The sequence below is a fragment of the Prionailurus bengalensis genome, chromosome C1 (assembly GCF_016509475.1).
Source record: "Prionailurus bengalensis isolate Pbe53 chromosome C1, Fcat_Pben_1.1_paternal_pri, whole genome shotgun sequence".
In the NCBI taxonomy this organism is placed as follows: Eukaryota; Metazoa; Chordata; class Mammalia; order Carnivora; family Felidae; genus Prionailurus; species Prionailurus bengalensis.
In genome coordinates, this window is record NC_057345.1 from 52,853,215 (window position 1) to 52,868,110 (window position 14,896).

The window sequence follows — 14,896 nt, forward strand, 5'->3', positions numbered from 1 at the left end:
CGGGTAACAAAAACCTATATACATCACAGGGTTCTGTAAAGGAAAAAATGTAATAATATATATACATATATATATAAAGTGCCTGATAGAATCAGTGCTCAACACCTTTGTTCCTTTCTCCCTCCACCTTTATTAATTATAGTTGGGACAGAAAGCAGTCTAAATGCTGGAGGCCAGCCATTCTCATTCTGTGTAGATCTTAACTACTTAAGAGGGAAAAGTAGTTTCTCTGAGCTTTTAAGAGGCCATTTACATACAATTGGCCCACTTGTAAAAATGACCTATTCATTAAATCAAGCCTCTAGGTAGCAAAGTTTTCATAAACTCCTTTGAGTTGCTGTGTATTTACTGTGCTTTCTAAAGAAAGACCTATAAAGGCAGCTGCTTTTCCCCCATTAGTCCAGATTTATAGGAGTTTTTGCTCTAAGTGCACATTTGTAGAACCATTTCTGATGTATATGCACTTGCTCCCCAGAAAGGAGCTGTGTATTTGGCTGTTTGTTGTCTTTGGTACCTCAGACACCCTTTCAACCTCTCTTGTTACTCAGAGGTCATTCAGCCCAAGCTCAGCTTGCTGCCTTAGTACTTGAGCTCTCAAGAAAAGGTGAGTGGTAGGCCCAGACCAGCTCTTTTTTTCTTTTTGACTTCTAAGCCTCTCATCCTCTGCTCTGTAGCAGCTTTGTTCAGCCAGAAAATATTTATCTTCACTGAGATATCTTCTGTGCAGTAACGTCTCTGTGTTGGTTTCTTCGGAATGACAGGGATTGTAGTGGAGAATCCTCCTGGAGATTGTTGAACAGTAAAAACTGGGCTTAGCAGGAAGCCAGGTGAAAATCAGTGGTCAGACAATGGGGGTTGGAATTACTGCAGCCAAGTGTTCTCCCGTTGACTGTTTGGAAGAATGTTTGGGAGGCATCTAAAAAAAAAAATGCTTATACATGGACTCCACCCAGGATCAATTAAATTAGAACCTCTAAGGATGGGACCTAGGCATGGGTGTTGGTTTTGTTTGTTTGTTATTCCCCAGGCGACAGTGATGTTCTGGAGGGTTGAGAATCTCTGGCTGTAGCTAATTGTAGCTCCTTGTAGTGAATACTTCGGAGGCGCCAGAAATTGATTATCTCATTTGACCCCCACAAGAACATTAGTGAGGAAGTACAATTATTGGCCCCATTTTACAGTCAGAGAAACTGAGGGGAGGTGTTAAGTACCAGCAGGTGAGAGGTGGGACTCAGCTATGAAGCCAAGCATCCAACTCCAGAGCCATGTTCTTAATTACCATGCCACAGGCCATTATTATAAATAGTGCCTCCAGTGGGAACTAAGTTCCAGCAAGTGGGGTCATCCAGTGGTCTCGAGCTCTCTCCGTACCTTCAACTTACCGACCTCCTGCTCCCCGTGTGTTCGAGACTTCCCAGCAGCCCCACGTCAGATAACAAACTGCGGTTATTCAGAAGTCCCCTGCTATTTCCACTGATTTTTATTAAATGCAGCTTGTGGCTCCAACTCAAGAATGTGCAAGCCGATTTAGATTATGTTGTGCATTGAGTTTATTAAGATAAAAAATATTTCCCGAGATAGTGAGTCAGAAGTATTTATGGTGAAGTGTGCTGAAAGTGAATGCAGGTTGATAGCGTGAACAGAATGTTCTCTCAAAGTCAAATGCGATGACCTAACTGTGTTTGGCAGCCTTCCTTTATGTTTAGCTAAGCATTTTATTTCATGTTGGGGAGCCTCCTCCCTCTTCTGAGAAAGATCGGTCCTGTAGGAGACCAGGATTTTGGCATGTGCCTCTTTGATACCAAGACCTAGGCCCTAAGCCTAATTGTGACTGGCTCCCCGGCTGACTGGCTGGGTTGCCATGGAAAAAGACCATTAAACTCTTTATATCTCAGTTTCCCTCACCTGTCAAAATGAGACTATAACTCTTGGCCCCACCTCCCTCCCTGAGGAGGGTGGGAGGGCACTTTGAAAATTAAGTAATAAATGTTGGGAGGGATTTGTGGATGTGACGTCTTGTCAAATGGGTAAGTAATAAATGGGGTGTCTCCAAAGCTCATTTGCCTGAAATACACTTGAGCCTTCCATTTACTTAATCAACCAGCCTTTATTAAATGCCTACGAAGTTCACAATAACACATGGAGTGCTAAGGGGAATACAAAAAGGAAAAAAGGAGGAAATAGGGTCTCAATTCCCAGAAAGCTCATAAACTAACTTCTTTTTTCTCACAGTTCACTTTTTAGGTTGATTAAGCATCAGTGTGAACGATGCCTGTACTGTATTTTAAAAAGCTCATTCTCAATGGTGACTTCTAGTTACGTCCTATGTAACTGGTAGTGATTTAGTTGTTCTCAGTGCCGGTGGGTATTGTCACGTGCTGGATGGACTCATAAAAAGGGCAAGAATATTCTGTAGTCCTGGTTAAGGGAAGTGGGGGACCATGAAAGACCACAGTCTGGGTTTATTGAGAATGGTGCATTGGCTAATATATGGTCTCTTGTGTCCAAAGGTCTGGGTCTGGGTCCTGGCTCTGTCACTTTCTAGCTGTGTGACTTCAGGCAAGTACTTAACCTCTCTGTGTCTCATTTCCTTATCTCTAAAATGAGGGTAATAATAGGGTCTAACTCATGATATTGTTTTCAAGATTAAGAAGTTAATGTGTACAGTGTACTTAGAATGGTTGTCTGGCACCTTGTAAATGCTCCAAAAGTGTTAGCTATAATCATCACTTTCTACAGGTAATGGAGGACATGGTGGTACTAAAAGAATACTAGTATTTCATTTTCCTATGTTACAAAAATATCAAATCTTTTTTTTTATTTAGAGTCCCAAAATTTGCTCAGGTCTTTGCCCAGATCTTTGTGGCCAGTGCCATAATCACTTAGAGTTGCCCCCAAATCCCAAGCTGCTTATTCAGAAAGGGGAAGCAGGCCATACAGAGAGAGGTCTCTGGCTTATGGTGCACAGGGTCTAAGCTAAACTAGTTTGTTCTGAGAACTTCATAGCAACCCAGGGCCCAGATGGGCGGTGAAGAACAGCTGTCAAGCGTGACAGAAGGAGCACTGCGCTTGGAGTCCCGCTCCTGGCTTTGCCATTTGTTGGCCGGGATAGGTCTGGGATAAGTCTTTAAGTCCTCTGAACTGCAGTTTACCCATCTTGATTACACAAAAGCAATGGTTAGGCAGGGGTTCCAGGGTGGCTCAGTTGGTTAAGTGTCAGACTTCGGCTCAGGTCATGATCTCATGGTTCGTGAGTTCAAGCCCTGCTTCGGGCTCTGTGCTGACAGTCCAGAGCCTGGAACCTGCTTCGGATTCTGTGTCTCCCTCTCTCTCTGCCCCTCCCCTCCTCAATCTGTCTGTCTCTCAAAAATAAATAAACATTAAAATTAAAAAAAAAGAATGTCTTTGATGAAGGGGTGTCTGAGTGGCTGAGGTGCAGTGGCTGAGGTGCCTAGGTGACTCAGTTGGCTGAGCATCTGACTTCAGCTCAGGTCATGATCTCATGGTTCGTGAGTTAAAATTAAAAAAAAAAAAAAGAATGTCTTTGATGAAGGGGTGTCTGAGTGGCTGAGGTGCAGTGGCTCAGGTGCCTAGGTGACTCAGTTGGTTGAGCGTCTGACTTCAGCTCACGTCATGATCTCATGGTTCGTGAGTTTGAGCCGCACATCAGGCTCTGTCTGTGCTGACAGCTCAGAGCCTGGACCCTGCTTCAGATCCTGTGTCTCCTTCTCTCTCTGCCCGTCCCCCCACTCATCCTCTCTCTCACTCTCTCTCAAAAATTAATAAACATCCGGGGTGCCTGGGTGGCTCAGTCGGTTGGGCGGCCAACTTCGGCTCAGGTCATGATCTCGAGGTCCGCGAGTTCGAGCCCCGCGTTGGGCTCTGTGCTGACAGCTCGGAGCCTGGAGCCTGTTTTGGATTCTGTGTCTCCCTGTCTCTGACCCTCCCCCGTTCATGCTCTGTCTCTCTCTGTCCCAAAAATAAATAAACGTTAAAAAAATTAAAAAAATTAATAAACATTAAAAATTTTTAAAAAGAATGTCTTTGGTGAAGCAGTACTAATGATTAAATTAATTAAATCTTGACCCACGAGTACCTATCTTTAATATTCCATATGGCAAAATGGGTACCCAGATGTGCTGACTGCTGAAATACTATGGTTGTCGCAAAGAAAAGCAGTTGAGTTGTGAACTGAACTGCCCACTTTTTTACTTAAAAAAAATGACAGGCTGAGAAGGACAAATACCATATGATTTCATTCATATGTGGGATCTGATAAAACAAATGAATAAACAAAAGAAACAGAAAGCAGAATCAGACTTATAAATACAGAGAACGGACTGATGGTTGCAGGGGGTGGGGTGAAGGGGAGAGGGAGATACAGCCTTCCACTTGTGAAATGAATAAGTCACAGGAATAAAAGGTACAGCATAGGGAATATAGTCAGTGGTATTGTAATAGTGTTGTATGGTAATAGATGGTAGCTGCACTTGTGAGCATAGTATAACATATAGAGAAGTTGAATCACTATGTTGTACACCTGAAACTAATAAAACATTGCTTGTCAACTGTACCAAAAAAACCTAAAAGATTGACAGTCAAACTATGGTTAGTTATTTTTGAGTATTCTTGAAAATGAACAAAATAAGCCTGCCACTTCAAGTAAATAGGAGATGGTATTACCAATAATAAAATTTGAGCTTCTAAGCAAAAATTAAAATTTTGGAAAACTCCTAGCCACCACCACGAGCTCGACAACTTTCCAGTCTTTATTGATGAGATTGGTGGTGATATTAACAAAAATGATTTTTCTCTACTATGTAATTAAATGTGTTCACATTTGGAAAATCTACCTAATTCGGTTTACCCATCTTGGCAATTCATTGAACCGATGTTTTCTAAATGGGCAATTCATGTGTTACAAAATTGTATGTAGATAAAAGATCTTTAAAGTGCAAGATAAACCAATCCATTTTAATGTAACAGGTTATGAAAAGTTCACTGATCCCTATCAGATTTCACATCACAACTAACCTTTAAGAAACTACCACTTGTTAAATTTCAGTGTAGTATCACAGAAGAATATTCTAAATTATCTGAAAAGGCTATTAAAATACCCCTCCCCTTACCAGCTGTGTAAAGCCACATTTTCTTCATATACTTTGACCAAAACAACCTATCTCAACAGATTGAATGCAAAAAGAGGATAATCCAGTTGTCTGCTCTTAAGCCAAATAGATTCACAACGATAGAAAACAATGCCATCCTTCTCACTATTTATGTGTGTATAAAAAATATAGTTATTTTTCACTGAAATATATTTTTCATGTTAATAAGTAATGAGCTTATTTTTTAATATTTCAATAAATTAGTAAACAAATGTTTGTAAATTTTCTCTTTGAGGTCGTCAATATTTTAGAGTATTTAATGGTCTTGAAACCAAAGGTTTGAGAACTTGTTTCCTAGAACAAAAAATTAGAACATCTAATTTTTTTAAAGACTATTCTTTTTAGAGCAGTTTTTAGGTTCACAGCAAAATTAAGAGTAAGATACAGAGATTTTGTATATACCCCCCGCTGCCACTCATGCATAGCCTTCCCCATTATCAACATCCTCCCACAACATCATACAATTGGTGAACACATCATAACCATCTAAAGCCTATAGTTTATATTACAGTTCACTCTTGGTGTTGTACATTCTATTGGTTGTAATGACATGTACCCCCCCCCCCCATTATAGAGCACCCTAAGAATCCTCTAAGTCCCGCTTATTCATTCATCCCCTGCCTGCCCACCCCCCCCCCCCCACCAATCCCCTGGCAACCACTCATCTTTTTCTATCTCTATGGTTTTACCTTTTCCAGAGTGTCATATAGTTGAAATTGTACAACATGTAGCTTTTTCAGATTGACTTTTTTCACTTAATAATATGCACTTAAGTGAAATAAGTCAGTCACAGAAAGATACCATATGTTTTCACTCATATGTGGATCTTGAGAAACTTAACAGAAGACCTTGGGGGAGGGGGAGGGGAAAAAAAGGTTACAGAGAGGGAGAGAGGCAAATCATAAGAGACTCTTAGATACAGAGAACAAACTGAAGGTTGATGGGGGGTAGGAGAGAGGGGCAAGTGGATGATGGGCATTAACGAGGACACTTGTTGGGATGAGCACTGGGTGTTGTATGGAAACCAATTTGATAATAAATTATATTAAAATAATAATAATAATATGCACTTAAGTTTCCTTCATGTCTTTTCATGGCTTGATAGTTCATTTTCTTTTAGTGCTGAATAATATTCCATTGTCTAGATGTACTACAGTTTATCCATTCACCCACTGAAGGTTTTCTTCAAGGTTTTGGCAGTTGTGAATAAATCTACAAACATCTGTATGAAGGGTTTTGTGTGAATATTAAGCCTTCATCACCTTGGGGTAAATGCCAAGGAGCAAGATTGATAGATCATATGGTAATAATATGTTTAGTTTTGTAAGAAACTGACAAACTGTCCTCCAGAGTAGCTATAACATTTTGCATTCCCACTAGCAATGAATGAGAGTTCCTGTTACTTCACATCTTCACCAACATTTGGCATTGTCAGTGTTCTGTATTTTGGCCATTCTAATAGGTATATAGTGGTATCTTGTTTTAATTTGCATTTACCTAATGACATCCGATATGGAGTATTTTTTCACATGCTTATTTGCCATTTTTGTATCTTTGATGAGGTATCTGTTAAAGTCTTAGTCTGTTTTTTAATCAGGTTTTTGCTTTCTCATTGAGTTTTAAGAATTCTTGGGGCTCCTGGATGGCTCAGTCAGTTAAGCGTCTGACTTCAGCTCAGGTCATGATCTCACAGTTCGTGAGTCTGAGCCGTGCGTCGGGCTCTGTATTGGCAGCTCAGAGCCTAGAGCCTGCTTTGGATTTGGTGTCTCCCTTTCTCTTGGCCTCTCCCCTCCTCCTGTCCTCTCTCTCTCTCAGAAATAAACATTAAAAAATTTTTTTAAGTTCTTTGTGTATTTTGGGCAACATTCCTTTATCAGATGTTTCTTTTGCAAATATTTCCTCCTATATTGTGGCTTTTCTTCTCATTCTTTTGACATTGTCTTCTGCAGAGCACAAGTTTTTTACCTTTAATGAAGTCCAGCTTATCAATTACTCCTTTCATGGATCATATCTTCTGGGTAGTATCTAAAAAGTCATTTTGGTATTCAAGATCATCTAGATTTTCTCCTAAGTTATCTGCCAGGAGTTTTATAATTTTGCATTTCACATTTGGGTTTGTGATCCATTTTGAGTTAATTTTTGTGAAAGGTGTAAGATCTGTGTCTAGATTCCTTTTTTTTTTTTTTTTTGCCTGTGGATGTACAGTTGTCCTAGCACTGTTTGTTGAAAAGATTCTCTTTGTTCCTTTCTATTGCCTTTGCTTTTCGTCAAAGATCAGTTGACTGTATTTATGTGTGTCTATTTCTGGGCTCTCTGCTCTATTTCATTGATCTATTTGTCCATTCTGTCACACTATCTTGATTACTGTAGTTTTATATCAAGACTTGAACTTGGGTATGTCAGTCCTCCAACTTTGATCTTCTCCCTAAATACTGTTTTGGCTATTCTGGATCTTTTGCCTTTCCATATAAACTTTAGAACCAGTTTGTCCATATCCATAAAATGTCTTGCTGGGATTTTGATCATAATTGCATTGAATCAATAATTTGATTTACTTGTACTTATTGTCCGTGGGGTCTTGAACAACTTTCTTACCCCTCTCTGTGCCTTAGATTTCTGATGTGTGAGATGAGAATAACAACAATAGTTTGTAACAACACATGCCATAATAGTAAATACCCTTTAGGTCTTAACTAGTATCACTATCACTATTGTACCATCATTGTTGATGTTTTTATCATTATCATCATTACTACCAGTACCACCACTGGGAGACACAGTAACACAAAACTAGAGGGTAGAGTCAGCAGAATTGGAATATTTTTCTCTCTCAAGCCAGATTATACCCCACCTGCTACTGGCCAGTCTGCCAACTGGGGAAGAAGGGAAAGAAGAATGACGTGGCTCAAGCACACATTGTCAGAGGTCACAGCCTGCAGTGGCCACACCAAGCTTTGGGAGTAGAGAAGAGAAGTGGATCCCCGAGTGTGGTCCCTGAGGCTGCTACAGAAGGATCCAGCTGGTTCTGGAAAGAGAATGGATCGTAGCCAGGGGCTTGTTAACAACAAGACTGATAGTAATGATACAGACATGCGTTTTTATTTTATTTTATCTTATTCCAGTCACAGAATGCTTTCATGTTGTTTAGGCCAAATGTTGTTCTGATGCTTCTAGTCTTTGCCAAACTGAGGACCAGACCATTTGCTTGTTCTAAGTGAGCAGCTACAGATGGCAAACAAATTTGAACATTATTCTTTATCAGTGAAAAGTTAAAACCAAATTCCCTGCATTTGTGGCAAGTCTCTTTTGTTCCGTAAACACAAAGATTTGTTTACGCTTCCTTTGTTCTCTCTGGACATATACGGCTTGGGCCAGCTACTACACTGATTTCAAGATGCCCTGTAATCCTCCTTTGCATTTTTAGGTAGATTTTTTATAGAACTTCATGGACAAATTAACCACTCTTCCCTATTAGTTATTAGTTATGTGATCTCAGGCAGGTGACTTCACCCCTCAGGTGTCCTTTGCTGTAAATCTGCCAGACTTGGCCAGGCACCAATCAGTTGGATGAATGATCACCCCCCTATTTTTATGAATAAGATATTTGTAAGAAAAAGAAAAGAAAAATATAGCTAATACCAGAAACTCACATGCTGCTTGCGGCCAGACCCTTGTCAAAGCACTTGCTATATATTAATTCATGTAATCCTTGAAATAGCCCTATTAGGAAGATACTAGTATACTAATTTCACAGATGACAAAACTGAGACACAGAGAGGTTAAGTAATTTGCCCAAGGTCACACAGCCGATAAGTGGCAGAACCACGACATGAATTCAGGCATTCTGGCTCCAGAGTCTATGAAGGTTGATTTTGTGCCTTAGATCAGCCCTCACTAATTTGTTTTCAATAAATTTAAGTACACCATCACAGGGTACTTGAAAGACTATCTTCCTTTATGGAACTCTCTGGTTCTTGCCTAATTTATGTTTTTAGAAGAAAAAACTTAAAACTCTGTGTGCCTGTGCTTCTGGTATCATGTAAAGTAATTGCAGTTTAGAGCCAAAGACATAGTTTAAAGTTGCAGCTCACCTTTTTATATGATATGTGGGCTTGGCCATAAAGCTTGCTGGGCTTTGGCTGCAACCACTTGTCTGGGAAAATGAAAGAGAAGTGACTTTGGTTTTTGACTAAAACTCAGCAGGTAATGCACCCAGCAGCTATTACCCTGGCCTCTGGGGAGTGTGGCTTGGTGTTGGGTAGCTTCAATATTGAAAGAAGGTAGAGGGGCGCCTGGGTGGCGCAGTCAGTTAAGCGTCCGACTTCAGCCAGGTCACGATCTCGCGGTCCGTGAGTTCGGGCCCCGCGTCAGGCTCTGGGCTGATGGCTCAGAGCCTGGAGCCTGTTTCCAATTCTGTGTTTCCCTCTCTCTCTGCCCCTCCCCCGTTCATGCTCTGTCTCTCTCTGTCCCAAAAATAAATAAACGTTGAAAAAAAAAATTTAAAAAAAAGAAGGTAGAAATCTGGGAGGGGAGAACCAGGCTGTGGAGGTACCTAGGTGATGACACCTCTCGTCACTCTGGAGACCCCTCCAGCTAAAGGCTGGACCCACCCTATTAAAGGACAGAAAACAGGCCCTCAGGGAGAAGGGCTTGTCAGGGAATAGGCAGGGGAACCTGATACCAGGTCAGGTGAGTTACCTGGCCTCTGGAGGGAAACCAGAACAATGGCTGAAGCTTAGACCCATTAACTAGACAATCCTGGCAGGGCTTAAGGGCACGTGGGTGTGTATGTGTGTCCCCAGCTTGCTCTATTTTAGGGCCGAAGTTTGAATTCTGTCCCCACCCCCCAGTGGGGCTCGAGCTGCCAAAGCTGTCTGGTGGAATGGAAGTCAGAGAGGTCTGGATTAGACCTCAGTTCAGCCATGTGACCTTGAGCAAGTCACTTAACCTCTCTGGTCTTAGGTCTCCTCATTGTAAAGCAATAACAATTCCTCCTGTGTGGGGCTATTGAGCGGGTGAATACTGAGGTAAATCCCCTGGCATACTATAGGATTCTAAATAGTCTATCTGTTCTCACTACCATATTGGCCAGCTGGCTCAGTTGAACTTTAAGTGCTTGGCTGAGCCTAAGAATTGAAGGCCATTAGTGCTGGAGGCTCTGGGGACAATGTGCAGCTCTCTGTAAAACCATGGGGCCAGTCAGTGCATCTCTGAGATGTGATTTCCTCATCATGATAATTAATGCTTCTTTCCTACTTTACCAGATTGTTAGAGGAGAACATGAGATTGAGTAACCTGAAAAGTATTATACAAAAATTGTTATTATAAGAAGAATCACAATAACAGTGATTAACATTTTGAGTGCTTACTTTTTTGCCCCGCACTAGTTTAAGTGCATCCCATGTGTTACCCAATTTAATTTTAATGCTCTAACAATTTTGCCTGATTTATTATTCCTATTTTTTCAGTTGCCTCTGAGGTACTCAGAGGTTAAGTAGCTTGCCTAAGTTCACTCAGATAACTGGGGGCAGACCCAGAATTCAAACCCAATCAATAGAATTTCAGAACCTGCCCAATGGAGGATTATTCACTATGTTTATATTGGCATTGCTATCTCTATGTTTCTTTTCTACAGAGGCTACAAAGTTAGCTATTCTCTAGGTAGGAGATGGGTCTGTGAAGCCATGATGACAGCACCATAAAGTCACCTGTTAATTAGTCTGTCTAGTCTGGTCGTAGCTCAAACACCTTAGGAACACATGTGCGTATATCTATCAGCAAACACATTCACAGATTGAGTATATATGTATATAGATTATAGGAACAATATCAGAGATAAAGATCAGAATATAAAGAAGCAAGGCATTAGCAAACTAATTTATGGCCTTGTGATTCTGTTATGAAGGATAATTATTCAGTGGTTTAAGTGGGATGAAAAGTGTCATTACAGTAACACAGTGAGTGATAGTCATACTTAATCTGTTTTCTACCACTCACATATGATAAATGTCATTCACATGTATGACGTACTTCTGTGGGGCTGCCTAGACTTTGACATTTCTCCCCAATCTTTTTGTGGAAAATTAAGGTAAACAACGAGTCATTTATTTTGGACATTTATGAAAGCATTTTTATAGCAATTTGGGTACTTAAATTAACACCTTAGATATCTCCAAAAAAAGGTTATTTTTCAACAGAGTTCCATTAAATTCAACAAATCTACTATGCTCTGCCTGTGCTGTACCATACAGTAGCTACTAGTCACGTGTGGCCGTTCAAATTTAATTGAAAAATGCAGTTCCTCAGTAGCTTTAGTTACATATCATGTACTCAGTAGCTCACCTGTAGCTAGCAGCTACCATTTACAATGAAGATTATAGAACATTTCCATCATTACAAAGAGTTCTATTGGACAATGCTGCTAGACAGTAGGATACACTGAAGATGCAGTGATGACCCAAACATTCTAGGGGCGCCTGGGTGGCTCAGTCGGTTGAGTGGCAGACTTCGGCTCAGGTCATGATCTCGCTGTTTGTGAGTTTGAGCCCCGCATCGGGCTCTGTGCTGACATCATAGAGCCTGGAGCCTGCTTTGAATTCTGTGTCTCCCTCTCTCTCTGCTCCTCCCCCACCCATGCTCTGTCTCTCTCTCCTCTAAAAATAAATTAAAAAACATTAAAAAAAAATTCTAGATGCTTGCCCTTATGGGTTTATAGTCCTGCAGAGAGGACAGCTGCTTAATAAGCCATCCCAGGTTGGGGTTCAGGGAATTACAGGGGACAATGGGAGGGTATGGCAGGGGAGACCTACCCAAGAATGGCTGGTCTGGGAAAACGAAGCCAAAGAAAAGTCCTTATATATGAATAAGAGACCAATTAAAAAAATATATATATTGAACTTAATTTTTAAGTAATAAATTATTTTCTCTGCAACTGGATTCTGCAAGTAATATCAATGTGAGGTTTAAAATGTAGTATTGAGGAATATGCTTAAATAAAATTTATTTCATTTTTAAAATGTTTCATGTAATAAATCTCTAAGAAGCCAAACACAAAGTGTACGTACAGTATGATTCTATTTGTATGAAATTGTAGAACAGACAAAATTATGATGATAGAAATCAGAACTGCAGTTGCCTACAATGGAGGCAAGGGTGCAGGTGGAAGCAAGGATTGACTACAAAGGATCCTTGGGGTACTTTCTGGGATGTTCATGATGCTCTCTCTCTTGGTAAGGGTGTTGGTTACATGGATATATGCATTTGTCAATACTTATGGAAATGTATACCTTTAGATTGGTACATTTCCTAAAATGTAAATTATGTCTCAATTAGAAGTTGAATCTATAGAATTGTATATTGTAACATGTTAATGGTTGATATGAGTAACATTATGGAAATATTCATTGCCTCATTACTTCGTCTGCCAGTGACCTGGCTGGCCTTTGTAACGCTTATATCATCACTGGCAAGAAGATTCAGCATCCTTCTTGATCTTGTGCCCTGTGGATGTAAATATGTGCTCCTGCTTTTCCAGTTTTTCATGCTTTCTTATCAAAAGTAGATAAACTGAAAGAATCTTTGCCAGAATGTTAAGAATGATGTTATTTGGGAGCAGAGAAATTAGAGGTGAATTTTGCTGCTTTTTCTTCTTCACTGTACTGTTTGAGTCTGTAACAAGGCACATGTATATTTCTATACTTTGAAACAAAATCTCATTCTGTCTTGGCTTAGAAAGTACATTTACTTATCCACGAGTTACTATATAATCATTTGAAAACTTTGGGTTTTAAGCGATGGTTAGTATCACATTTCCTTGTAAGCAGCAGACTCCGTGGATGATTGTTTAGCAGTCGTGGGGTCTCAGTAAATGTAAAATTTCATGCCTTGTCTGTCTCCACCATGCCTCTCCTGTTCAGTTTCTCTCTGGTGCTGGGGCACATTGGAGTGGATTGGGGTTGCCTGGAGATGCTCGTTAGCTGTCTGCCCCTCTCATCTGCCTCCTTCACCCTGTGCTCACAGATTCTTACCTGACCCTTGATGAACCGATGAATAACATCACCACGTCCCTGGGGCAGACAGCTGAACTGCACTGCAAAGTCTCTGGTAATCCACCTCCTACCATCCGCTGGTTCAAAAATGATGCACCTGTGGTCCAGGAGCCCCGGAGGATCTCATTTCGGGCAACCAACTATGGCTCTAGACTGCGGATTAGAAATCTTGACACCACAGATACAGGCTACTTCCAGTGCGTGGCAACAAATGGCAAGAAGGTGGTTTCTACCACGGGAGTCTTGTTCGTCAAGTTTGGTAAGCCACCTCCTGCTGGGGATGGCCTTTGGCCATCATTCTCCCTGAGGGTGAGGAGGGAGGGAACGGGAACACACTGAGAATGTCCTATGTGCCTGGCAACCTGAAAGCTGGTACAGATGCATCCATTTTACAAGTAAGTAGGCCAAGACCCAGTAGTTAAGTAGCATGTGCGTGGTTGCCCAGCTGGTAAATAGTAGAGCAGGAGTGGAGTCTCGATCTGTCTGATCCCAGAGCCCTGCTCTAAACCACCATGCCAGTGGGAGAGAAGATGGGAAGTTCGACACATGTATGCCCTTTCTCTGTCAAGATGCCATCAAAGACTCCTGCTGTCCCTATCCGTGTGATCCTATAACCACTCAGCCTCCCCCTGCAGACTCCCCATGCAGCGTGAGGATGCCTACTCTAGTGACTCATTTGTTAGCACTTGTCTTAGCATTTTCCAGGCCCTGAACTGTGTGGGGTATAGACAGGTTCTCACTGGTATGTTTTTTTTTCTTCGAGGTGGTTGTGGGGAACTGAAGCAAAATAATAAATCCCAGAAAAATAAATATCACCTCAGGGTGGTTGAGAACTTCAATCTGGAATGGTTTGACTGTACCCACACTTACCCTCCAATAACCTAGACTGACTGTTGTTGTTTTTTTTTTTTTTTTGCTTTCCTTTCCTTTCTCCAGGCCCCCCTCCCACTGCAAGTCCAGGATCCTCGTAAGTACATTTATCTCCCTTCTTGTCACTTCGAAGTGTTTCTCCAAAGGTTTTTAGGGCAAAGGCAAAGTTGTCCTCTTCTTGGGCCAAAACACTGTTCCAGATTTCATTCCATTTTGCCCTACCCTCATTCCATTTTGCTTTTTCTCTGATATGAAGATTCACAAGAGACCAGCACCAGCAGTAACTTCAAGTGTGGTCATGTTGGTTGTGAACATGTTGATGAAAGCAAATATCTGCTTACATTTTCTATTTTAAAATTAATCTAACATTTAGTTGCCACAGTGGATTTGGTCAAATCAAACAAAAAACAATACCATGCTGGTTTAGGTTTTTAGCCTGAAAGGCTCTCTTCTGTGTATCTGATAGTGTTGCATTCCTGATGCTCTAGTTATCCAACAGGCCAACAGTTGGGTGATCACCTTATTTTTATTGCCTTAAAAGAACCCAGAGACAGAAGTTCTGACTCACATAGGAGAAGAAAGCCCTGTGCCGGTTTGAGAATTACACACAAGTTCGATTCATTTTGAGTCCTTTGTTACTGGAATCTAAAGATCTCATTTCTTAAACTGATGCTATTCTTGATGCGCTCGATCTTTCCCCTGGCTATGGTGTTCTATTCTTTCACTGTAGGAGCATCCACTTGGGGCATTTTTCTTTATATTTTTATTTAGGTGGAGAGAGCCATTTATTAAAAACCCTTGCTCTGCAAG

The 14,896-nt window shown here is 40.9% G+C and overlaps 1 protein-coding gene across 1 annotated transcript in view; it reads left to right on the forward strand.

The window, feature by feature from the left end:
* Positions 1 to 14,896, forward strand: part of ROR1 (receptor tyrosine kinase like orphan receptor 1) — a 400,652-nt gene that overhangs the window by 257,692 nt on the left and 128,064 nt on the right. The window contains exons 3-4 of the mRNA XM_043575173.1: positions 13,188 to 13,475; positions 14,153 to 14,183. Coding sequence (XP_043431108.1) covers positions 13,188 to 13,475; positions 14,153 to 14,183 — 319 coding nt within the window. The remainder of the gene's footprint in view (positions 1 to 13,187; positions 13,476 to 14,152; positions 14,184 to 14,896) is intronic.